Here is a 26,981-nt window from a genome sequence, read left to right as displayed (position 1 = left end):
GGAGGGAGCCTGTTCCAAGCGTGTTGCGCCCTTTCTCTCTCTTCTCCTCTCCTAGGACGAGTGTTCGTATCTCGGTTAGGCAGCTCGTCCGCGGGAGCGACGGAGCAGACAACGGACTTGCCCCATTGAGTGGCTGAGTGCGCCCTGGCACATCAATCTGCTTGTGCCTAGCTCCACAAATGTCCTCAATCTTCTTTTTTTCTTCTTTTTTAAATGGGAGAGAGATAAAGTGGAAAAGGGAGAAAGCAAGTGCAAAAGAACACGGTAAAGGAAAAGAAACTTAAAACTAAGCAAAGCGGTGGCCCTGGGGCTTGGCTGAGGGGAGCCCCCCAGCACCCGGGGGTGGGGTTGTGCGGGGCCAGGAGATGGCCCCCTCGAACGCTGTCATTCCGACCTCATTTCCTTCGCCCAAGTTCTGCAGGGTTGAGCGCTGGCGGCTTTGGGGTGACCTCGGGGTCGACCCGGTCCCCCCTCCCCTCCCAGGGCCCTGGCGGGCTCCGCGCCAGCTCTCCCACCACCCCCCCCCCCCACCGCCGCCGCCCCCGCCACTCGCTCCTCGCTGCCCGCGCCGGGCCCGGCCCGCGGGGCGACTTCTCCCTTTCTCTGCTCTGGGGTTGACGGTCCTGGGTGGGGCAGCCGCGGCTCGGGGACGGCCCCCGCCGCAGCAGCCCGGCGAGACCGCGCCGAGCCCCGGGGCCAGCGCCTGGGAGCCGAGCCGCTGCCCCCGGACCGCGCGCCACCTGAGCCCCGCATCCGCCTGGGAAGAGCCGGCGACCGGGGAGCAGCCACCTGAGTCCTCGGGCCACCGCAGCCGAAGAGTGGGCAGCTCGTCCCCCACCCCCACCGCCCCCCACTGTCCGGCTTTCCTCCGCCCGCCCCCGCCACAAGCTGGACTCTTTTGAAACTTCTCCGGGCGGAGGTGCAGGAACTTGCCGCCTGCGCCCTCGCGCGCCGCATCCGCACTTGAACTTGGGTCCCCACCGCGCGCGCGCGCCCCGCTTCCACCTTGCGGCCCGCCGGGGAGCCGCTGCGCGGAAAACCCTATGAACTGGCCAGAGAGGGCGTGATCCCGGAACCCGGGTCCTTTTGGGTGTTACAGCGGAGGCAGCGAGTGGAGAAGGAGGAGGATGACCCTGCGGCCTCTGGGGACCTCCCCTCGGTAATGCCCACATGTAAGTGTCCCCTCTCAGCCTAGAGTCTTCCAAGCCTCCTTCGACCTCCCCTTTTCTCTCCACTCGGCGATGTCGTGAAGGGCGCCAAGTGCCTGGATGGGAATAAACCGGTTTGTCTTCAGTGTGTGCCCCTCGAGGCACACGGGACTGGGTCTTGCCAAATGCGGCTGTGACCTGTGTGCGCGCGGAGGCTTGCCTCCTTTCTTGTTCTCCCCCAGCCAGAGGTAAACTGCACATTTGGGCGGCTGAAAGCATAACGAAAAGGGCAGGGCTTCAAGCATGGGGAAAAACGTGTTTCTGATTCAAATTGAACAAGGAGTTAGCAGGCTGTGCTCATGCATCCCGGGCCGGGCTGGGATCAACACCTGAGGTCGTGGAGAGGGTACCGCTATGCTGGGAAGATGGTGCCTTTCTGCTGTATCTCCATCCCCTGTAGAAGTGGTTCTTAGACCTTTGAGGTATTTGAATGATGTTCTGTCTTTATTCCCTCCAACCCCCCACTGTTTTTTAAAGAGCCCAGAAAATGTTCTCAATGTTCTTTGCGGATTAAAATGTCATTAAGAAACGGGAGAAGGGCTTCGTGGAGAATTACAAATCAGGGAAATGGGGGATCTGGGATGGTTACACAAAACAGTGAGACTTTACTTCTGTGGGATTGTTCACCAGCGGCCGAGGTGTCTCAGAACAACTCCAGAGAAAGGTCTGCCTCCCTGGACTTCCAGAATGGAAAAAAAGGACAGTTGTTTTCAGAAGAGCCAAGCTTATTTTTGTGGCTAACTAAGCAGTAACTTTTCCTCGGAGTGTGTAATTTTCCTTCTGGGGTTTTATTTATTCTTGGGCAGGCACCTTGACAGACACTTTACCCACTTCCCCTCACTTGGTCACTTGGTAGATTCTAAAATTGATAGTCACTCTCCCTTTCCCTATCACCCCATCCTTACTAATTTCCACTTGAATTTCCTTCTGTAGATTAGCACCTTGGGAAGAGACCTGCCTGCCTCACTAAGCCCTCTTTACTTCTTCTGTGGTCTACCTCTCCATCTCCAGCACATATTTTTAATTATTATTTATTTGCAAGCAGTAGAGAAAGCGAGATAGAGACAGACAGACAGACACACACACACACACACACACACACACACACACAAACACACGAGAATGAGAATAAATGGGTTTGCTAGGGCCTCTTGCCACTCCAAAGAACTCCAGATGCATGTGCCACTTTACTCATGTGGCTTAAACTTGGTTGTGGGGGAATCGAACCCCAGCCAGCAGGTTTGTAAGCAAGTGCTTTTAACTGCTGAGCCATCTCTGCAGCCTCCCCTCTCCCAACACCCAATTTTAAAGTAGGATAGAGCAGTCGGTACTCAGAAGCCTGGAACTCTGCTGCTCTGATTTTGGCTCTGTGCACCGTAATCAAAACTGTGTGCTTGTTTTTTTTTTTTTTTTTTTTTTTTTGTTATTAAAACTGCTTGTGAAGTAATTCCCCACCTGTGAGTTCTATGGTTTCATTTATACCAGTGGAATGGGCAAGTGGATAACCTGAGAGAATGGATTTTGGGATACAGCCAGACATCTCCTCTGAGACTTGTACTCATATGCAGGCAATATTTTGTGAAGGAACTTGTTTCCAACTTTGAGTTATTCCTGAAAATATGCTTAGGTTTTCAACAAAAGATATTTTGACAGCTTCCTTTCAACTTCCTTAAGTATTTCAATCTTATGGAGGAAAAAAAATCCACATTGTACACAGAAATATGAATGCCAGTTTAATAGGAAAGCGTGTAAAACTACTCAACAGCTAATATAAAACATATCTTAATAATGCAGTGAAGGCATATCATCTGAATGAATTCCATGTGATTAAAATTTGTGTCTTTGCGGAGTGTAAGTGTGAACATTCAATCACGCAGAACTTAGTTGTTTGATCTAAAATTCTTTATGATGCTGTTTGAGCTTAATACTTTTCCATGCCTTTCTAGATTGCAACATTTAAAAAAAATTTAATGTATATGTCATATGGAATGGTTTAAGTTGTTCTGATTCTTTCTTGATATTGGCATGTTAGAATATAGTAAAATAATACAAACCTTCCTGAGATAAACAGTCCTGCTATCTAGATGAAACATGTTGAAATAGGGAAAACAAACTATAATACATATATATAGTACATAGAGATTTTAATTTTAATAGACTCAAGGCTTAAGATATTTAAGTAGTTTTTTGCCTGCTCCTTGTGAAGAGCAAACTTTTTTATGTTGTTGCACTCAAGCTTTGAAATGACAGGCTTTATAAACATATTTAGGAGTTGTAATGACTGCATGCTTCTCTTACACTGAGAAATTTAATAGATTTAGCAAGACTTGCATTCACTGGTCTTGATGCATGAAGACACTGTTCCGTTTATGGCTTATATAAATTACATGACATTGTGCTTTTCCAGTGTGAATGGTGAATGAGGCTATTGTCTGTGGGCTTATGGGAAATATTAGAAGCCTGTAGTTTTACTGCCACTCTGAGTTCTGGAAATAATGATTTGAGAGAGATTTTATTTATATATTAAAAATAAACTGATGACCGCTTCTTTAAACCAGATCATTTTCCTAACTTTCCATATATCTTATGGTTTACTTTTCTGATGAGATAATTAAAGTTTCTACAGACTTCAGAATTAAGACTAAACAGAAAAAGTGTGTGTTGTATACATGGGTAAAAACTATCTTTCCATGTTCATGTCTCATTGGATGACATCATTATGTTATGTACATTGGCTACAATTAAGATATATAATAGGGCTGGAGAGATGGCTTAGCGGTTAAGGAGCTTGCCTTCGAAGCCTAAGGACCCATGTTTGAACTCTCCAGGACCCATGTAAGCCAGATGCACAAGGTGACACAAGTGTGCAAGGTTGCACATGTGCACAAGGTGGCACGTATGTCTGGAGTTGAGTGCAGTGGCTAGAGGCCCTGGCCCACCGACTCTCTCTCTGGCACTCTGTCATAACAAAACAAAATATTACAAAAAGAAGCCAGCTGTGGTGGTGCATGCCTTTAATCCCAGCACTCAGGAGACAGAGGTAGAAGAATCACTGAGTTCAAGGTCACCCTGAAACTACTTAGTGAGTTCCTGGTCAGCCTGGACTACAGTGAAACCCTACCTTGAAAACCAATAAATTAATTAATTAATTAAAAAGAAAGATACATAATAGTTGATGATTAAATGATATTTCAGTCTGGACAAAGAATTCCAGTAAAACTTGAGTATGGATTCCTGAGTCTCATCTTACTTTCCTTTATTCAAAATGGAATTATTTGGGGTATCTTAAAAAGTCTTCTGGATTAACTTCTTTAAAACAGAGTAGATATAACAAAGACTTAACATATTTTGTATGACTGCATTTCAAAATGATAAATCAGTAAGAAAAATACTTATACTGTAGTAGAAAAGTATGCATGTGACAATCTAAAGAAAGGCAATTGAAAGGAGGCACTATCACCCTGACAGTGATCAAGGAAATCATAAGTAGCTATGAGGAGATGGCTGTGGAATAAAACACAGATCTGCTTCAGTTTAAACTATGCATGCATTTAACATTTTTTTTTTTTTAGAAAGAACTTCAAACTTACAAGAAGGTGGTGAGACTGAAAATAACCCAAAGAACAGCTGTGCACCCTTTACCCAGAATCGCCTCTTGCAAACATTAAAACACTAATCCCATTTGTTTTATCATTTCTTTCCTCTCCTTCCACACTCACCCATGTTTTCCAGAATCATCAGAAAGTAAGTTGTATCCATAAAGGCTTCAAGGTTTACCTTTTTTAACTGAAAAATCTGAGATATTTGTTGATTCTACTACATGTGTTAAAATGATACAACACAACATGATACAATCCCGTGTACTTTTGACCAGTTTCCCTATTGAGAATATTATGTTAAATTATAGAATAAAAATCAAGGGATCATAGGACATTATACCTTGTGATCCTGTTTATTCTGTTTTACATGCACTGATGTGTGTGTATCTAAATTCTCAAGTTGACTTTGTGGTGCAAGCCACTTATGCATGTTCCTGTTCAAATGAGGTAAGGACTGCAATGACCTGAAGAGTAACTCTTTTTGAAGTGGAAATGAACCTAATGTAATAAAAAGGATTTAACTTGAGTAGAGAAATAGCACTTTCTCTCTTTTTGTTCACTGCATAGTCTCAGGAACATGATCTTTTACCAGAAGAAGAAACCCTACTATGAGAACAGTTGAATAGGGTAAATTACTGTTCTTTACTCTATGATAGAATTAAGGTATTCTCTCAGCCCCTCCCAAACCCCTTGATGAAAAGATTTGGCATAGAAACACAGCTTGGGATGTGGTCAAGGAAGTGAATTGCAGTTGTGAGCATCAATAGAATTAGTACCCTATCAATTTCTCCATTAATTTCTAAAGATGGCTTTACTGGTTTCTCTTTAAAGTGACTTTAGGAAAAACCACTAGAGATGGAAAGTGGTAGAGTTTCTAGGTTACATTAGTGATTCATGTGGATCAATCTTGTTGGAGTGGGCACATACTAACACTTAAAAAACAGTCCATTGGTCTGGAGAGATGGATCAGTGGTTAAGGTGTATACCTGAGGAGCCTAACAACCTGAGCTCAGTTCCCCAGTACCCATGTGAAGCCAAATTTGGAGTCCATTTGCAGAAGCTGGAGGCCTTGGCATGCCCATTCTGTCTGTCTGTCTTCTATCTATCTTTGCTTGCAAGTAAATAAATAAAAGTCCCAATGAAAGATTTGTATTATATTATAAAGCTGTCTGAAGCTGGTCTCAAGTACATTGTAGCTTCTACAGATTAAAAAGAGACCAGGTTTGCATTAGAAATAACTTGGTTCTCAGAAAGAACAACTGGGAAGGACGCTAATGGCAAATGCTTTTCAGCTCAGTCAGACCTACGCATCTCAATGTGAGATGGTACATTTAACTGCATAAGGTTTAGATTCTTTTCAGATTACGTGTGTGTGTGTGTGTGTGTCTATAACTCTCTTTAATTAAAAAACATGTCTGTTCTCTTCAGTAGAACATTGAGGCACTATCAAAATGGTACATGACTGCCTTGTACTTTTTTTGTCCTGAGTAACCCTGTTTGAGATTTTCCACTCATGTGAGAAAAGTTGTTTAAATCTCAAGGAAATGTCCTTCCTAAGTGATCCCCTGAGAGGAACCATAGTACTTCCCTTCCTCTGTTCTATTCTTAATTTATTTGTTTCTGTTTTTCAGTAAACAGCAAAGTAGATGAAAGTTGGTTTGTCATATGGTTTATGCTTCATGACAAGTGCTTAGCCTGCCCTGGGCTCCTTTTCTGTCTAAAGTGATGGAGTTTTGAGCCCTGGGATCCATCAAGCTTTGGTCTTCATTTGACTTATAGGATTGTGGGCAGCTTAAGTAAAACAACTCCATGACTGGATATGGAATCCCTAAATGTCAGAACCTTTAATAGCAAAGGGGGAGTTGTACGAGCAGGTAAAATAAACAGTGCTGTCGTAGCCACGCTAAGGAACACAATTCCTAGAGAACAGTTTCAGGGCATGTACAAAGTTACGAGAGGAGGAATTATTCACATATTGATAGAGGAGAATTGTCATGTGTCACACAACAGTAGCTGAGGGGACTGACATGTCTATAACTCTGTCAGTCTGGCAAGCAGCTTTGACTGGTCTCCGGTTTTACCGGACCTTGGTTTCCTTCTCTGTTAAAATCCTGAGTAGACTTTATCTTTGAACTCTATGAACATCTTTGGATATATAATTGTTCTTTTGTTTTTATAAGCATAGTCATTCATCCCCAGTATGAATGGAAAACACCTCATTGATCCAGACTCAATAGGAAACAGGCCAACTCTTCGAAATAAGTTCACTTTCTCCATGAGAGCTTATAGCCCCTGAAGAATGCAATGGACAAAATATAACAGATCTTTTGGATGCGTAAAAACCTATTTACAGAAGGGCAAAGAGGCTCAAGATGAGGTACTTACAATCCTCCCACCGCAAAACCACAGATAACAAAGGACCAGGATGTAGGCTTCTTCCATTCCAGAGTTCACGTCCACTGGTATTACTTAATTACTCAAAAATGCTTCTCTTAAACAGTCACTGCTTTTAGCTTCAAGTATTTTGAGCAGATATATTTGAAAACATGCCTTCCAACCAAAAAGAAAATACCCTTCAGATCCTAGACATCCTAGCATAGAAAATCCCAAAAGACAGCTGCTTCACGCTGGAACTTGTAGCGTGTTGAATCCGCAATTGTGAGGTGCGCTCAGGCACCGTGTAAAGTTTCCATATTCATAGCAGGTATGAATGAATGATTTGATTTTGTTCTCAGCTGAACCCAGAAGTGGCCATAAAGTCACTCAGTGGATGTTGACACATGAGATTAAAGTTATTTGTCTGTCGTGTATTGTTGTTTCAGCCTCTGATTTCACTGTGGTCGGTATGACCACACTGTATGAAAGTGTTTGGAATGGTGATAACAGTACTAGTGACTATTACTTATTGAATACTTGCTGAGTATCACCAGGCCCTGTCCTGATAACATTATCTTATCTCAGTGGCTCTATGGGCTTGGTCCACTGCTGTTTCTTATTTTATAAGCATACAGTAGTCAAGTAAAATTCTCAAGAATTGCATAGTTCATAAGTAGCAAAGCCAGGTTTGTCTGCCATGTTTTCTTTGGTAGGTGATGGTCTCCTACAGTAACAGAGAGACTCAAAACGCAGGCTTCAGGCCAATGCGAGAATCATTTGATAGCTACTTTTTCATTTGAGTATTTTTCCTCCTGTCTTCCCAGTTTTCTGTTTAGCATTATATACTTTACCAAGGTAAGAAAACTTTAGGTATTACTGTGACCTTAAGGTATCTTGTTATCTTTCTTTTATTATTTTTTTTGTTTATTTTATTTATATATTTATTTATTTATTTTGAGGTAGGGTTTCACTCTAAGTCCAGGCTGACCTGGAATTCACCATGTAGTCTCAGGATGGCCTCCAACTCACTGTGATCCTCCTACCTCTGCCTCCCAAATGCTAGGATTAAAGGCGTGTGCCACCATACCCAGCTTCTTTCTTTTAAAAAAATTTATTTATTTGTAAGGAGAGAGAGGGAGAGAGAGAGAATGAGAAAAAGAGAGAAAGATAGAATGAGAGATCTATAGATAGATAGATAGATAGATAGATAGATAGATAGATAGATAGATAGAGAATGGGCATGTCAGGGCCTCCTGCCACTGTAAATGAATTCCAAATGCATGTGTCTCTTTGTGCATCTGGCTTTATGTGCATATTGAGGATTTGAACTCAGGCTGTCAGGCTTTGTAAGCAATGACTTTAACTGCTGAGCAGTCTCTCCAGCTCTCTTTTTAGAAATAACTGTCAGGTACAGTTATAGGCAAAAGAACTCTGTGGCTTTGAGGTCTGGAGATTTCTCCCTGCTGTTTCACTTCCTGTCTGCTCCACGACTCTCCTGCCAACCAGTCCTCTCATGGCCTCTTTGGACAACTGGCTTTTTATCCTTGCTGCCCCTTTCACAGATTTGCCTCTTCTGACTCATGAAATGTGTCATACCATTGTTTTGAGTCAAGATGATATGTATACTTCTGTCAAAATCTTTGTAAATTATCATTTTCATTACATGATGTCAATGTAAGATCATTTCCTAGTTTCCATAAGACTTGGTGTTTGCTAACCATTTAAACACATTGGCAGTTTTTGTGACATAAAAACTTTAATTTTTGGAATGTTACTACTTAAGTGTTCATATTAGGAAAAGAAGAAAGCTTGAGGAATTTAATTTATAAATAATTCCCCACTTGGTAACAGATGGTATAAAATGAAAATATTTCCTTAAAGGTGTACATATTGCGGTTTATCTTCCTACTACCTAGATGGATATATCTCTGGTGAGACTGAAGAAGGTAAAGCTGATTTTTTTCTCATTTTTCTTTTATTTTATAAGGAAATGAAGCTTTCTTCCTTGAATTATCTGAATGCTTTTCAGCTTCATTCAGAAATTACCTATTATATTTCTATTTTAATAAATATTTTATTTATTTGAGAGAAAGAGACAGACAGGGAAAGAATGGGTGCACCAGAGCCGCTAGCCACTGTAAACATACTACAGATGGATGGACCACCTTGTGCATCTGGCTTTACCTGGGTACTAGGGAATAGAACCTGGGTCCTTTGGCTTTGCTGGCAAGTGCCATAACCACTAAGCAATCTCTCTTGCCCAGTTACCTGTTATATTTTTATAAAGAAGAGACAATTGAATGACAAACGTGCTTAGTTATGTTTTCTCTTTTGCTTGAAGGAAATAATTAGGCCCTCATCATCTTTTGCATTTCCTCCTGGGAAGTGGCTCACTGGAAGAGTGCCTGCCTTACATACATGAGGTTTTGTGTTCTATCTAGCTCCAGCAACTCGAAGTCTTCTTTAGTTGAAAACAAGACCAAAAGAAGTTTCTATGCTCCAATCCTTGCTGCAAATCTACACTGTTATCATCACAGTACTTTGCCGAATGATGCCTGTCCTGACTGGGACTTTTCTGTTCTTCACTGCAGGATGTTTGACTCGGGTGGAATGTGGTGCTGTCCCCATTGGAAATGGAAGCCAAGGCCCCTTCTGCTTGTGCTGGCTTTATGCATCTCTTGTGTTCCTTGCTCAGGTAAGACTCTCTTTTAAGCCTTGCCTTTAGTAATGGTTTCAAGGTCTTGAGACATTTGTACAATACTGAAATTCCTTTACCTTTATTTGCCGCCCCTCCCCATTTCTGTCCTTCTGTGGTTTTTTTGGTCAGACTCTAGCCTCTATCATCTGTCAATTTTTTGTGACTACTGTCACTTTGGTCATTGTTTTGTTTTCTAATGAGTTTATTTCTTTAATCATGGCTGTCTTTCTTCTCCTTTTATTTGTTTATTCAGGCCCTATTGAGTGACGAGATAACTACATAACTGACAGGGGGAAGTACCAGCTGTGTCTTCTGTGTTTGAACAAATATGCAGCACTTAGCTCTCTTCTCAAGAGTTCAAACGACTGTTTATGGAAAATACAGACCTTGGTATTTCCACTCACTCCAATGTCATTAGCCTTTTGCAATATGAATTTTGCATTATACAAAGAGTAACTTGGAATTATGCCTTCTCCTTTGTAGTTGATTTAGTCTACCAAGTATGAAAACACAATTTTAATTACAATATTTTAGAAGTAAAATATATAAGGCAATCAACCAGACTGAGGAATGTAAATAATGCTTAAAGGGAAGCTGTCCCTTCCTTCATTTGCTTTTGTCATCAACAAAATTGCATTTCTCTTAAGTCCACTTTATTTTATCCTTGTGTATTAATCTTATTATTTTTTCTACTAGAATAACCTGAAATGTCAATTAATAAAATCACTATTCTTTTCAAAAAAAATCACGTGGGAGGGTCCTTTTGTAAAAATATTTTTTATTTAATGGGTGGGGGGATATATGGATGTAGCAGAGCCTCTTGCCACTGCATTGAGCTTCAGATGCATGTACCACTTTGTGCATCTGGCTTTATGTGCTTACTGGGGAGTTGAATCCAGATGCGGCTTTGAAAGAAAGTGCTTTAACCACTGAACATTCTCCCCAGCCCCAAATCACTATTCTTTTATTTTGGTGTTTTGAAGTAGCATCTCACTGTAGCTCAGGCTGACCTTGAATTTACTATGAAGTCTCAGGATGGTTTTGAACTCATGTCAATCCTCCTACCTCTGTCTCCCAAGTGCTGGGATTCAAGGCATGCACCACGATGCCCAGCCAAATCACTATTCTTAAAGTGATATGTCATTACTATTTAGGGCTTAATCAAGAATTATAAATTTCATAGATATGTCTACGTGATATAAGAACATCTAAGAGATATTTGAAATAGCTTACTTATAAAAATTGCTTACTCATGGATCAAGAAATTCCATGCTCTGCAACATGTAAATTCTTTTCTCCAGACCTCCAAGTATTTCAAGGGTTTCAGCTACTTGTTTGGAAAATCCTTGGCACTTGTTTAAATTTTTCAAAACAAAACTGATCTTTGAGTGAGTTTTTGGGTGTATTTGCTAGAATATCTTTATAAAGTCAGTCTATTTCTTAGTCTTTGCCAAAAGAAGAAAGACACTTGTAAAGAGATCTGAAAGAAGCATACATGGAATTTTTATGATGTACAGTGTTGAACTATTTCTTAACTTTCAAAGTGGTTCTCCAAGAACCAGTTGCATGATGTAAGATAAATTATGAGGTGAAAATTAGTTGTGGTCTATGTACTTTCATTTTTGGGAGGTCATGACTTTGTAAACTTCCAACATCTACAAACCATCGTACCTCAAATTGGGACTTTGGATTTTAGATCTCATCATTTTAATTGATACATTTACATTCCTAAATTTCTAGTCTTTTGAATAAGTGACACGAGATACATGCTTTTAAGCAAATTAAGTTATATCAACAAGACTGGGGTTGGGCTGAGGGAAGAGAAGCCCTGAGGGTAGAGAATGTTCGAAGGCAGCCATCTCCAGGGCACAGTAATCTAAAGTTCAGCTTGTTCAGTGACTCTCTCTTCCTAGATATTCTTTCTTTTTAAAAATGTTTTCATTGCCCGGTTCTTAGTCTGTATCAAATAAGGCTTCATCACATACAGTTTTTGTATTCAGAATATTTTTGTGTCAATAATACCTCTCTACCCATGACTCATTTAATGTGTAGCCATCTCACAAACAAATGCCAAAAATTCTGCCCCCCCCAAACACTTTTGAGGTGATTAGGGAAAGTTTACTATGAAAGTATTGTCTCTTATAGTAACTTAGGTGTGATGTTCCTTAAAAGATCTCACAAGCCATTTAAAATTACAGTAATTACTGTAGATATATGTAACTCTTATATGATGTAACTCTTAGCCTTAACATTGAAATGTAACAGTTATGTTTTATTCCTTGATCTGGAAATCCTAGCACTGTCCCCTGTCCCTAAGAATTCTTTTAAGAGATCTGTTTTTTTGCTTCTTTTCTTTTTTCATTTTTTGATACTCTTTCCTTTTTTTGAAGTAGGGTCTCACTTTAACCCAGGCCAATCTGGAACTCACACTGTAGATCCTGGCACTTAACAGTGATCCTCCTGCCTCTGCCTCCCACCTTCCCAAGTGCTGGGGTTAAAGACATATGTGACCAAGCCCAGGCTGATATTTTCTTCTTTTAATTATTGCTACCTCTGATATTCCTTCCCATCTCAGAATTCAGAGGTGCCCCACTATGTTGGATCACCCTTGTATTAATCTGCACAATTTTGCTTTTTCTTTTTGTTGCTGGTATTGTGGAAATTTGATTGTGATATCTAGTCTGGAAGTTGGCAAACCTCTTCAGGTTGTGAAAATTGACAGTTTGGATGACAGAAGTTAAAAATAATATACTTCAATTCCATTAACATCTATATATATTTTTTAAATTATTTATTTATTTATTTATTTGAGAGCGACAGACACAGAGAGAAAGAGAGATAGAGGGAGAGAGAGAGAATGGGTGCGCCAGGGCTTCCAGCCTCTGCAAACGAACTCCAGACGCGTGCGCCTCCTTGTGCATCTGGCTAACGTGGGACCTGGGGAACCGAGCCTCGAACCGGGGTCCTTAGGCTTCACAGGCAAGCGCTTAACTGCTAAGCCATCTCTCCAGCCCCATCTATATTTTAATTTATGGAACAGAATTGCAATATCAAGGTTCTCCAAGTTGGTTGGTTAACACCATATTTCTATGTGAATCTTACAAAGCCAGTGATGTAGGAGGTTTGTACCATTCAAAGTTTTAAAAATAGTGTAGAAAACAGCTCGTTGTTGCCTGATTGGTGATAACTTTTAATAAGAAAGAAAACAAAACAACCATTGGATTTGTAAACTGGTCCTGCATAAATGCAAATTAAAATAAAAATTTATGATTATTGTTTTATGTGCTACCTTGACAACATTTTATAACATCAAAAAAGTTGAAGACCATGAAAACAACATATTGGTTCTCTTTTGGGAGAGTAATGGGGAAATTTGTCTAAAAACTTATGAATATGTATATTATTTTGGATATTACTGCAACATGTAAGTATCTCATACAAAAATGCACATGTAAAAATATACTTATCAGTATATAATCATAGCAGTGGCAAACAATTGAAAAAAATAATTATCTATCAACAAGGGAATGATTATAAAAATTAGTTTATATTTATACTGTAAAATACCGTGTACCCTTCAAAGCAGAATAGTCAAACCATGCATATTATCTTACATTGTCATCTCTTAACTAAATAGTAATGTTTAGTTAAAAAGCAAACTATAAAACAAAATGTGAGACTATCCCACATTTGTAATATGGATAATATAAAGCTGTGATGTATTATATATGTATGTTTGTATAAAACTATATAAACATAATTAATCATGGAATGGGGAATATCAAGCTTTCAAAAACATCAGCAGCCTAGCTTAGAGGGAGAAGGTGGAGGACAGTGGAATTTTAGATACATCTGAATTTTTGTGTTGGTTAAATGAGCATGTTTTGTTTTTATTTAAGTTATTTTAAGACTAGATGGATATTTTTTAAAGTCCACATTTAAAAATGGAAATATGGCTGTTTATATATATGACCAAACTAATTTTATGTGAGTCACTTAACTGTTACTCTGGCTTTCTTCACTTGTTTAGAATCCCTGAAAAGGTGTGACTCTCCATGCCTATGAAGATGAATGATGGTATCAAAGTAGGCAGACGGTTATAGCTTCGAGTAGAGTAGGGAACAAACATTCATGAGCCAATGAATTCCTAAGCAACCGGATCCTGTTTTTACACAGATACCCTTAGTCATGAGCACTGAGGGAGGAGCCTCCCTGCTCCTGAAAATCAGTGATATCAGCACATTGATTCAAAGCTCCGTGTTGTTCTGACATCTGTGAGACATGAGTAGCCAGAAGGGGAAATGATTCTGAAAGTTCATTCTGACCTGACCTGCTGGGTACTTTTTAGACTGGAGCAAACCACAAGTACTTAGGAAGCAGGTCATTGGATAGCAAGAATCACACGTGTTCTGTTCATGTGTCACTTTCTGTCATGATCATAGGATGAGCAGTTTTAAGCTTGTATCTACTACACTGCAATCCGCATTTAAGGGTTAATCAGATATTTTGTACACGCTTGAAGATTTGGCTGGAAGGTTTTCAACTGTCCAGAAAAATGTTCCTTTTGTATATCTGCAGAAAAATTTAAAGCAGTTATGCATTTGAATGTCCAGATTGCTACGAATTCGCTACACGTATGTTTCCATCAGGGGTGACATGCTCTGAATCACTATTTAAACTTTCACCCTAATGTTTCTCTTCCCATCAGATCCTAGGTCAAAAGAGCCTTTCCAGATCATTTCCTTCATCTACTATTGCATTATCTGAATTGGATGAAGTTAAATAGGAACTCCTATGTGAAGAGTTACAAAATCAGTTAGCCAAATATAGAATGGGTGTGACTTATTTGTTACCAGAATGTCCATCCCAAGTGACAGACCAGCATAATGGGATCACCAGTGAGGCTGACGCTTAGATGACGGAGTTGGGAAGAAAGGGTTGCCGCCACAGGGCCCTCCCTTCACTGGTCCCATCATGCTGCCCTCCAGTTACAGGTGTCATCGATTAGGAGCATTCCTAATCATAGGCTAGCTAGACCATGTCGGGCAGCTTGGGGTTGAATCTCTAAACATCTTAGGAAAGTTCCAGACCTACCTCTGTGTTCAGCAACAAGTTACATCTCTGGGGCCACTTGTAACTGTGGACAGTACTTGTAATAATGACTGCCTTTCTGTTAGGCACAATATATTTGCCTCTGTGTAGCAATCTGTGTGTGCGTGTGTGTGTGTGTAGCAACTGTGATGTGGAGGGTGCACGTATGTGGCATATGAACCTCTGTGTTCAGATGTGGTGCTCTGTGTGCTGCACATGTTAGTCTCAAGGAGAATGTTGAGTGTTCCTACAACATCGCACGAAAACCCGTTCTTCCTTGAAAAACTGATTCAAGAGTTTGCTGTTGTCGCAAGCCGCGGTGATTCTCAGGTCGCTGTTCCCTGCAGGACCAGGGTTATCACATATTTGGCCACGCCCAGATGTTTAAGTGAGTTCTGGGAAATTACACTCAGCAGGCTCAGGCCTCCACAGGCGCTCATGTTTGTACAGGAAGTGCTGTTAACTGCTGTGCTATCTCTCCAGCCCCGTGTAACAACCTTTGTGAGAAGTAACGCTTCTATTGAATCTAAGGGGGAGAGAGAGAGAGAGAGAGGGAGGGAGGGAGAAATGACCTTTACTTTGGAATAATGAAGTTTTCAGGAATAAAATGGTGGTCTAAACAATTGAAAGAGCAAACCTAGAACCAGAGAGAAGATGCTGCAAGACCACATGACTTCACTAGCAATTGATTTCCAAGAAAATGAAAGCATCAACCCTTTAAATCCCCTATCATCGGAAGTTGTCAGATTAAAACAAAAAAAAAAAAGAAAGAAAGAAAGAAAACCTATTGTGAGGAGCTCATCCTGGAAGCCTTGCAGACTGCCTTAGACTATGGTTCAATCACGGACAGTGCACGTGTGATGCAGCCTGGTGTTTTACGCATAGAGATTTGTTTCTTTTCAAAATCTTCTCTTGTGTGTCACTCTGTTCAATTTTATCATCTTGGTTTATAAACTGAAATAGACCTAGAGATGAGGATGATAACTTTCTTGCACTAAACAAGCTTTGGAAAACTTTAGGCTTTGAAAGGTACTGTTACCATTATCTTCACATTGTTAGCTTATGGGCAGAAATGGACTATTTCACCTTACAGACTGGAGGAAAAGATTCACCATGCCAGAGAAAGTATGAATGGCAGAGCAGGCAACTGAGTGCCCCATCTTGTCAGAGCAGCAGGGGGAGGGAGTCATCTGAGTGAGGTAGCTCGAACACCTAATGGGCAGGACTTGCAAACCTCAAGTCCCCCCCCCCCCACTAACTGACCTCTTCTAGCCAGGCTCCACCTCCCAAAGGCTTCGCCATTTTCCTGAACTGTCACCAGCTACAGACCACCTGTTCAAAATACATGAGACCGTGGGGGACATTTTATATTCCAAGAACCACATGGACATATAACCTTTTGCAGGAAACATTTTTCCAGTTATCTCAAATGATTAATTCCTTTTAAAAATGTTTTATTTTTATTTATTTGACAGAGAAAGAGGGAGAGAGACAAAGAGAGTGTGAGAGAGAGGAGAGAGAGAATAGGTATGCAAGGGCCCCCAGCCACTGCAAAAGAATGCCAAATGCGTGCCCCCCCCCTTGTGCTTCTGGCTTACATGGGTCCTGGGGAATTGAACCTGGGTCCTTTGGCTTTGCAGGCAAATGCTACAACCACTAAGTCATCCCTCCAGCCCAAATAGATAATTCTTTTAAATATATCTTATTTTTATTTATTTATTTAAGAGACAGACAGACAGACAGATATAGATAGATAGAGAGAGAGTGAACAAGAGAGAGAGAGAAAGAAAGAATAAGAGTGCCAGATCTCCAGCCACTGCATAAACTCCAAATGCATATGCCACCTTGCACATCTGGTTTTATGTGGGTACCAGGGAAATGAACCTGGGTCCTTTGGATTTGCAGGCAAACACCTTAAGTGCTAAGCCATCTCCATAGTCTATAAAATGATTAATTCTTTAAGGAGATTTTTTCCCCTTCATTTTCAGTAAATAGAATATGTGCTTTTTGACACTGGTCTTACTAAGGCTTGAATATCGCATTATTCAGTAATTAAAATAAAAAATGGAGAACCAAAGACAAAGAAACAAACATAAGCATGTTTCAAATTTAATGAATAAATATAGTTTAAAAGCCATGCAGGATTACAGAGATGTCTTAGCAGATAAGGTGCTTTTCTGCCAAGCTAAAGGACCCAGGTTCCATTCCCCAGTACCCATGTAAAGACAGATGCACAAGGTGGCATATGGATCTAGAGCTCATTTGATTTGCAGTGGCTGGAGGCCCTGTTGCACCCATTCTCTCCCCTTCTCTCTGCCTCTTTCTCTCTCAAATAAATAAATAAATAAAAATATGTTTTTTAAGTCCATGAAGCTAGAGTCAAGTTGGGAGGTTAGATGAGAAAATATGTTCACCCCATAGTGAACATGAAGTCACATCAGTATTCTTTCCTCTCCATCAAACTAAGACAGTTAAACTCTTGGAAGGAAAACAAGGTCCCTGGTCAGCACATGGGTGGTGTTTGCTAACATCTAGACTAAACTTAACCTTCTACTTAAAATACTCTCAGAGAGGAATCAAGTAGCCCAGTAGGAGATTTAAAAAGTGACCACTTTAGAGTTAAAGTTAATTTTCTTTTAGAAAAACCATAAGCCCATTCACAGCTTGTTACCTAAATGAATCGTTTGCTCTGGAAAATAAATTGAACTGGGATGCATTTTATAGCAAAATACCATTTACAGTCAGTCATTCCTAAACCAGCTTCACCTGAATTGGTGGTATACATATGCACACAGGTTTGATCCCAGCACTTGGGAGCCAGAGGTAGGAAAATTTCTGTGAGTTTGAGGCCACCTTGAGACTGCATAGTGAATTCCGGGTCACCCTGGCCCAGAGCAAGACCTAACCTCAAAAAACAAAAACAACAACAAAAAATTACAAAAATTTTCTCAATCGATGAACGATTATGAAGCAAAAAGGTGCACATGAATTACAGAGGCCTACCTATTCAGTAACCACATGAGGGGATTTTTTTTTTTTTTGTAAATTTTAAACCATTTTCTCTGTTGGAGATAGAGTCCATTTGGAAATGTAAGACAATGTGGACTCTACTACCATGGAAGACATGTCCAGCAGACCCGGTTCAAAAGAACTGGGTAGCTTTCCAAGCTACGGTGCTGAGATTTGGACTTTCTCTTAATGGAGTATATGTAGCTGATATAAAAATTAGATTTTCTTAATAAACAGCCCACAGGTATATGTCATAAATGGGCTAATAACCAGAATTTACAAGGAACTGCAAAAAAAATACTAAAATTAAAACTGCCAATCATTGAATGCATTAATGAAATGACCAGACCTGTCATTAGTTCATAAGAAGAAATATAAATGGCTAATAAGTACTTTAAAATAGTCAACATCCCTAACTACCAGATTGACTGTCTTCAAAAGTGACAACTGTTGGTGAGGGTGTGCGGAAATAGGAACTTTTATTCACTGTAAGTGGGAGTACAAGCTAGTACAGACTTTATGGAAATTAGTATAGCAGTATATCAAAAAAAATAGGGCTGCAGCAATGGCTCAGCGGTTAAGGTGTTTGCTTGCAAAACCCAAGAGCCTTAGTTTGATTCCCCAGGATCCATGTAAGCCAAATGGACAAGGTGGCACATGTGTCTGGAGTTTGTTTGCAGTGGCTGAAGAATGCCCATTCTGTCTCTCTTTCTCTCACTCTCTCTCTTTCTGTCTCTCCCTCTTTCCCTGTCTCACTCTTTCAAATAAAAAAAAAATTAAATCAATTAGAAATAGATCTCCCATACATATGGCCCAGCTATAACACTCCTGGGCTTAGACCTCACACTCTGCTTCAGAGATGCTTACACATCCATGTTTATTGCTGCTCTGTTTACAATAGCTGAGAATTGAGATCAGCTCAGATACCCATCAACAGATGAATGGATAATGAAAATGTGGCATAGCCAGGCATGGTGGCACACACCTTTAATCCCATCACTTAAGAGGCAGAGGTAGGAGGATTGCCATGAGTGCAAGGCCACCATAAAACTACATAGTGAATTCCAGATCAGCCTGGGCTACAGTGAAACCCTACATTGAAAAAAAAAAAAAGAAAGAAAGAAAGAAAAGAAAAGAAACAAATGCAGTATATATGCAATGCAATTCTTTTCAGCAGTGCACAAAAATGAAATTATGGAACTTGTAGGAAATTGGATGTACCTGGAAAGATTTATATTAATCAAAGTGTTGCAAGCTCAAAAACACCAAAATGAATATCCTCATTGATATGCAGGTCTTACTTGTAATATCTCTAAGTATGTACATTTAGGAAGAAGGGAATAGATATTGGGGGAAGAGGAAATGGGGAAAAGGAGTTTGGGGAGAGAAGAGGGGATGGGAGTCAAGTAAAAAATAGCATTTGAAAATGCCAGAATGATACCTAAATCTTTGTATGTCAACTGCAATAATAAAAACTTTTTTTTAAAGTTAGATTCTCTTGCCGGGCGTGGTGGCACACGCCTTTAATCCCAGCACTCGGGAGGCAGAGGTAGGAGGATTGTCATGAGTTCAAGGCCACCCTGAGACTCCATAGTGAATTCCAGTTCAGCCTGGTCTAGAATGAGACCCTACCTCAAACAACAACAACAACAAAAATGTTAGATTCTTTTAATCATAACCTCCTCCTCAAACTATTATTTAAGTATGTTCAACATTTGTTACAGTATTGTAATGCTGGAGTTATAGGGTTAGTAACGATACTCTTAGACTTGAAAAGCTAAGCATTTTTCATAACATCCTAAGACTTGAGATCAATCAGTCTATATCTATTTATTGACCTATTGACCTACATAATACATCTATGCCTCTTTCCCTGACTATTCAAAGCTGAGTCATAGCTTTCTGGGGAGGGCATAACATGGGAAAAAGTCATGGTATGCAATGTGACATGTGATTTAGTAAGATGGCAGATCAGACATTAAGTAATGACAGAAAGCATCTCAGAAAAGTTTTTGTGGAGGAGAAAATGTTTAACAGGTCTTAAAGATGATACACACATTATCGCACAACTTTGTGTGGCTTCATTGACCATCTTGACAGAGTTCCCTGCAATTAGACTGGGTAGCTGGTTGTCAAACTGCTGCGGTGGAAGTTGACTATGCCATCAGGTGTCATTCCTCAGTGATGAGAGAAAGAAGATGGAGGACAGGTATGGGGATGGAGAAAGATGAATCATTTCTGGAAGCAGAAGACATGTTTGCTTTGATAACATTGTTTTTGGTGAGAACACAAAGAACTTTCTCCATAGAAAGTCTGGTTAGGGGCTAGAGAGATGGCTTAGCAGTTAAGGTGCATGCTTGCAAAACCTACAGACCCATGTTCTACTCTGCAAATTCCATGTAACCCAGATGCACAAGGTGATGCAAGCGCACAAGGTCACACATGCACACAGATAGCATAAGCACCTGGAGTTCGATTGCAGTGGCTGGAGACCCTGGCGTGCCAATTCTCTCCTCCACCTCATGCTCTCTCTCTATCTATGTCTCTCTCTCTGTCACATCAAAATAAAAGATAGATAGATAGATAGATAGATAGATAGATAGATAGATAGATAGATAGATAGATATACAGATAGACAGACAGATAGATAGAAAGATAGGTAAACAGAAAAAGAAAGAAAGAAACGACTGGCTAGGGAAGAAGTGTTGCTTCCCAAATGAAATGCCTCATGATTTAGAGTTTAGTCAACTTACGTTCTACTATGAAAATATAGGCTCTTGTCACAGAGGTTTACATGTTTTCAAATTGCTCCTGCACAAGCCTGTAATTTCCTAATCATTTGTACGCCTTCCTCCCCATCCCCTCGTTTAAATCAGATTTATATCCTGATTTCTGTAGTTAGTTCCATTTTATATTCTTATACCTCTTCTGTTGAATATGGCTCCACACTCATATTACCTTTTAAATGTTTCTAAGGCAGTTGTTCTGATAGTTATTTCAAAGGGATTTGTTTTCGTGATATTGAGAGAAAGGTGTGTTTTTACTGCTACTTTGTAGTAGCCATTATCTTATTATCATGACGGCCATGTATCACCTAAGGATGCAGTCAGAGAAATATTTCATCAGGTAACTCCCTCATTGTGTGAATGGTATCATCACAGAGTGGACTTACACAAACTAAAATGCCATGATGATATAATTGTTACCAGATGACATAATCTTATGGGACCACTGTTCTATATATGGCCTGTTGACAGAAATGCCATGTGGCAAGTGACTGTATATTTGAATGTACTTTGAATTGGCAATTTGGGACCAATTTAAGTCTAAAATCCACATTTGTGGGAAACAGAGATAAATAAAATATAAACTTTTACATATGCTGTAAGTCATAATTTATTGTTTTGATATAAAAATATTCTTCATTAGTTTTTGGTAAAATCAGTCAGAAGTCCTTGTGGCTTATAGGTCAGAATATATAAACTTCACCTGGTTACATTATTCATGCAAAACCAAAAATACTGGAATTGACTGCTGTTGGGGAAGATGAGAGCCAATGGGAGCTTTCATGCATTGTGACACAAATGTAAAATAGTACAACTGCCTAGAAAGACTGAGATGGTTTCAGTTACATGTACATTCTCTGCTATTATGGGGTCCTTATCCAGTGAAATAAATGCATTTGTTCACAGAGAACTTTATATAAGAATCTCATAATATTGTTTACTTGTAATAGTCCCAAACAGAAAAAGGGCATGTGCTTATTAAATTTAAATAGACTTAATTAGTTTCACAAAGTAGAGTATTACTCAGCAGAAGTCATTTGACCTATAGAGACCTATGGCAATGTGAGTTGAGACATGGTTAATAATGAGGGGACATAGGTACACATGCTGAGATTATGATTATATGAAATATGGAATAAGTGCCCTTGAGTCATAATGATAAATAAAAGTCAGAACCATGTTACCTGCAGGGAATAGCTGACTGGGAGGGAGCATAGTAAGATAGTCTAGGTGGATGGGAATGTCTTAAATGGTGATTATAATCTTATTGCAAAGGGAAATAGATTCTATTAGTTATCAAATAGCATGTTTAAAATATGTACATTTCATTATATGTAAATTATGTTTCATCTTATCTCATTAAAATATTTTGGAAATAAATTTAGGATACAAGAATGCCAGTATGCTCAGAACTATCAAGATTTCAGTCACTCAACCATTTCTTGAATGTATCTAGAAATACATAATGGCTTTCTGAAACATGACTTCTTTATTCTATTTGACAGGACATTTTGGATAGTAGGAAAGGAAAATACAGAATGACTCTATTTGTATTAGTGATTCTTATTTACATGTGCTCAATAACTAGGAATATTTCAAGGGTTGGGGGCATCACTTGGCTGCAAAGCATAGAGACTCATCAAACTGAAGGCTAAGTGCCTTTTTCTTTCTCCTTCAGCCTCAACTCAAATGCAAAATTCAGGTTGTCTCTATGGCTAGCAGCTCCTTTTCTAGAAGGCTTCTTATATTTAACAAAACAAATACAGTGATCAGCATATCTTGTGTTTCTTAGTTATATTTTCCATTCATACCTTCATACATGTAGTGTATTTTCTTTTCTTACCTGACTTTATGGGAGGTTGACAGATCATGTTTGACTTGACATCTTCAATGAAAATCAGATTTAAAACTAAGGGGTGGTTCAGGAAAATTCACTCCATTTGTTGTCATTGTATTATTTGTCTTTCTGATTACTTGTTTTTTCTTTAATGGAGTGGTTTTTATCACTTATTTACTATAAAGTCATTTATTATAGTGTTCTTGAAAACTCAAAGTCTCTTTGTAGATTAGATTGCTCGGAAAGTATAAAACCCGGGACACAAAATGAACCGCAATGAAGCACTTGAAAATCGTGACCTATAATAGACTCAGCATCTGGTGAGTGGCTTCTGAGGCATTATTTGTTCTGTCCTGGCTACTGACTGGGGAAGTCACTTGGGTAAGTAGTGAGTTGAAAGCATCAGTCAAGATGGTCTCATTTCTGAAGAAGCACCTGCTATGAGTGTCACTCTGATAAAGGTCATTTTTACCTATGATGGATGTAATGAGAATGAGGCTATTGATTAACACAAAAATCATAAAACCTATAATCATCAACTGTTAATATTAAGTTCCAAGATGACTCATAGGTTACACAGAAACACCTGAACCTGAAAGGTACTGGTTGAGTAACATGAGGAAGAATATATATAATCAGGAGCTCCCAGGGGTTAAAATGATGTAATTCTGAACTTCAGTATTACCAAAAGAAGCATCTGAGAGCTTAGCATGGTGGAGCACACCCCTGTAGTCCTAGTATCAGGAGGCAGAGATAGGAGAATTTTTGCGAGGTTGAGCCTAGCCTGGTGTACATAGTGAGAATAGCCTGCCTAAAACAGTGAAGCCCTGTCTTAAAAAAAAAAAATGGGTAGTGCCATGTTCATATCTCAGACCCTGATCTTATGTCTGAGTTTCATACAAGTTTGAACTTGAAGCTGATTTGACAAGTGTTTTCTGTTAGGACATGTGTGACTTGTTCAGTGTCATTAGCTGTAGGCATTGGTCAGGACATTTTATTTTCGTGGAAAGCTGTGCATGTTATCATGATTCCAATGGTGCCTTTGATCCAAGTCTGAAACCACACATGGCTCTATCTGTGCTGCAGAAGTGACTCCAAACCCAGAGAAAATACAGTGCTGAAATCATGTGCCCCTTTCCTCTCAAGAATCAGGTTGTTGTTGTTTTTTTTCCCAGTAGTTTTCTCACGATTGAAAATGCATTGTGCAGTTTTATGATTTTTTATGATGTCAGGGGAAGTACAGAACTTGTTACTTAAGCATGGGTGGTACCAGAAGTCCCTTTAAGTTATACTTAAAATCAAAATAACTGCCTAGGTTCCTTTTCCCATCATTTGATATCAAATGAAGTCCTTTTGGTTGGGGATAGATCTATTGTTTGGAGCTCATGGTTGTCTCTTGTGTCTAAAGCATTCCCCTTACTCATCATTCATAGTTTTCTTTTTTGGAAGAGCATCCTTTAAGCAACATTTTCTGTTCAGATATTTTCCTTGGTTTTTTAGGAGAGGGGGTAGGGGGAGATTGGCATGCCTGGGCCTCTGGGCACTGTAATTGAACTCCAGGCATGTGAGTCACCTTGTGTGCATGCATAACCTTGTACATGTGTCATGTTGTGCATCTGGCTTACATGGGATCTGGGGAGTTGAACCTGGGTCCTTGCTTCACAGGCCTTAACTGCTAAGTTATCTCTCAAGCCCATCATTAGTAGTTTTTAAATTCAAATGCCTTACAAAATAGTTTGCAAAATCCTTATTTTAAACAATTTTACAACTTATAGTAGGAAAGTCATTATACTTGAATTTAATTGATATTGAAAATTTTTATTCTTATAAATAATTTTTCTAGCCATACAAGCATGTTTTATATAATTATATATTATATTTTACATTAATTAATAATTATATATTATAATTATATATTATTTTACTTGGATATTTTAGTGTTCATATATTATCTTACACATTTTGAAGTGTTATTATGAAGTACAATTATATTATTAAGTACAATTATCAAAAGTAAGTTTGAGAAAGAAATCTAATAAGCATACAACAACACTCAGTGTGTTTTACAAAGTCATGAATGTAGATCAGTCTAAGGAACCAGTTAATCGCAGGTTGATTAGGAGATACACGCGGACTCCTGTGAAGCAATCCGAGGTCTGCAATTTCAACTTCTTCCTGAGTTCAATATTATGTGTCATTTACTTTTCATCCAGAATCAACATTTCAAAGATTATCTTTGACCCATTCTTGGCAGCAGCTCACTGAAATCTAGCCCGTTTGCTAACACAGTGACATATCTTGCCTACCTGCATTCTTGAGTGGTTTTCCTTCTATTCAGGGCCTCACCTGCCTCTTACTTACCTTTTTTAATATCTGAAAACTGAGGCTGGGGAGACGGCTTAGCATTTAAAGGGGGCTTGCATGTAAAGCCTACTGGCCCAGGTTCAATTCCCAAGCCACCACATAAAGCCAAATGCAAAGTCATGCATGCATCTATGATCCCAATGTGGTAACCTGAGAGAATCCAAGTCTGATGTTTGTACTCTAGCTATTCAAAAGCCCCTGTTTAAAGGAAGTGGAGCATAATACCTCAAAATTGTCCTTACCTCTACATGCACTCACACATATGCATGTGTGCACATGCACAAATACACACACACACACACACACACGCACACACACACACACACATACACACAGCAACAATTGTTTTTGAAAGAAAGAAAATTGATTGTCTTCTTGTGCAATCTATCAAGAAACTGCTTTCATATAAACACCTTTTTAAGGGTGATTTGCCAAGGAATTTTGAATATCTATATGTATGTATGTTATTTATTTGAGAGAGACAGAGAGAGAATGGGCATACCAAGGCCACATGCTATTGCAAATCTAGACACATGTGCCACCTTGGACATCTGGCTTATGTGGGTACTAGGGGATGGAACCTGGGTCCTTAGGCTTCACAAACAAGCACCTTAACCGCTAAGCCATCTCTCCAACCCAATTTTGAAATTTTTAATTGCTAAAGTAATTTGACACTTGAGGTTCTTTAGCATCACCCATTCTGTTTAAAACCGTCTTCATGATTTCCTTATATAAAATCCAGGACATAAACAAATTGAACAACATTGTCATTTTACTGGCATTCCATATGTATTTCCACCTGTACGCTATTTCCCCAGCCTCACATTTTTTCTCTTCTTTGCTACTGAATAAAGTGCTTCTCATCTAAAGACCCATCTCCAGTGTTTTGCTGTTGTTGTTTTACACAGGGAGCATTTAAAACAAGTGTGGGAATATGAGTAACTTGTTTTTCTTCTTTCCATTCACATAACCATCTTTTGTATAACTAAAACTACACAGGACCGATAAACACTCACCAAGTAGTTGATCACCTCCGAACTCGGGACTTGCAGATGGCCTGTCTAAAAGCAATTGTTAAGTTTCCTTCTTTTTGTCTTTTCTTAGCCAAGCTGTCCACGAGGCCTCTTCTTTTTCAGGGCAGGAGAAGTACTGGAGCTTCCACCCAGCCCCACCTTTCACCTCCCATGAGGCTCAGCGATAAGTACTCATGAGGCTCCAAGAGATTATGTGGATTTGGGGCTGCTATTAATTTTTTAAACTATGCTATGAGATATTTTGGGGGTTTAACTAAGTTTTACAATGTTAATTCCACAGGGAAATTCCAAAATTCAAATAAGCAACTTAAAATTGTTTTGTAACATGATTCATTTGTACAATTTTAACTTTGGGTTTTGAATTTTTTTTTTGAGTGTGTATGTGTGTGTGTGTGTGTGTGTGTGTGTGTGTATGCATGTACCCTTGGGTGTGTTTGGATGTACAGGTCAGAGAACAACCCTGGGTGTTGCCCCTCAAACAATGTATACCTTAAAAAAAAAAAAGACAAAATAATCCCACTGGCTTGGATCTCACCAGATGCATGAGACTGACTGACCAGAAAGACACAGGGATTCACCTTTCTCCCCCTCCCCAGCCCTGGGATTATAAGCACGCACCACCTCATACAGCTCTTTTGTAAAGTGGGTTCTGAGGACAAAACTTAGGTTCTTAGGCTTGTAGGAAAGCACTTTACTGGCTATGTCCTCAATCCCCCCCCCTTTTTTTTTACTTACTAAAGACCAAGTATATGTAAAATCATTTGACTTTTATATATAATAAGCATAGGATATCCATCTAGGAAAATGATCTTGTATCTTTTCATTAATTGTTGGGTGGGTACATCTAAAAAAACCATAAAAGCAAAAGTTTCCCTTAAGAAAGTAGTCATTTAAAACTATCTCTAGTAGATAAAACAAAGAATCAACATTAATACAGGATAATTTTATGAACAATGGGAAGCAAGTACAAGTGGAAGGC

General features: G+C 39.5%; 1 protein-coding gene across 4 annotated transcripts in view; it reads left to right on the top strand.

Moving 5' to 3' along the window:
- The first annotated feature begins 890 nt into the window (after window positions 1–890).
- Adgrg6 (adhesion G protein-coupled receptor G6) overlaps window positions 891–26,981 on the top strand; it is a 136,395-nt gene continuing 110,304 nt past the window's right edge. For 2 of the 4 annotated variants that reach the window (XM_045158114.1, XM_045158117.1), the window contains exons 1-2: window positions 1,199–1,396; window positions 9,775–9,878. In XM_045158114.1, the coding sequence (XP_045014049.1) occupies window positions 1,269–1,396; window positions 9,775–9,878 (232 nt within the window). In that variant the 5' untranslated portion in view covers window positions 1,199–1,268. Of the gene's footprint in view, window positions 1,173–1,198; window positions 1,397–1,419; window positions 1,631–9,774; window positions 9,879–26,981 lie in introns of those variants that run through there. The other 2 variants (XM_045158116.1, XM_045158115.1) reach the window with 2 other exon arrangements.

This window comes from Jaculus jaculus, chromosome 9 (genome assembly GCF_020740685.1).
Source record: "Jaculus jaculus isolate mJacJac1 chromosome 9, mJacJac1.mat.Y.cur, whole genome shotgun sequence".
NCBI lineage: Eukaryota > Metazoa > Chordata > Mammalia > Rodentia > Dipodidae > Jaculus > Jaculus jaculus.
This window is presented reverse-complemented; position numbering and strand designations above follow the sequence as displayed.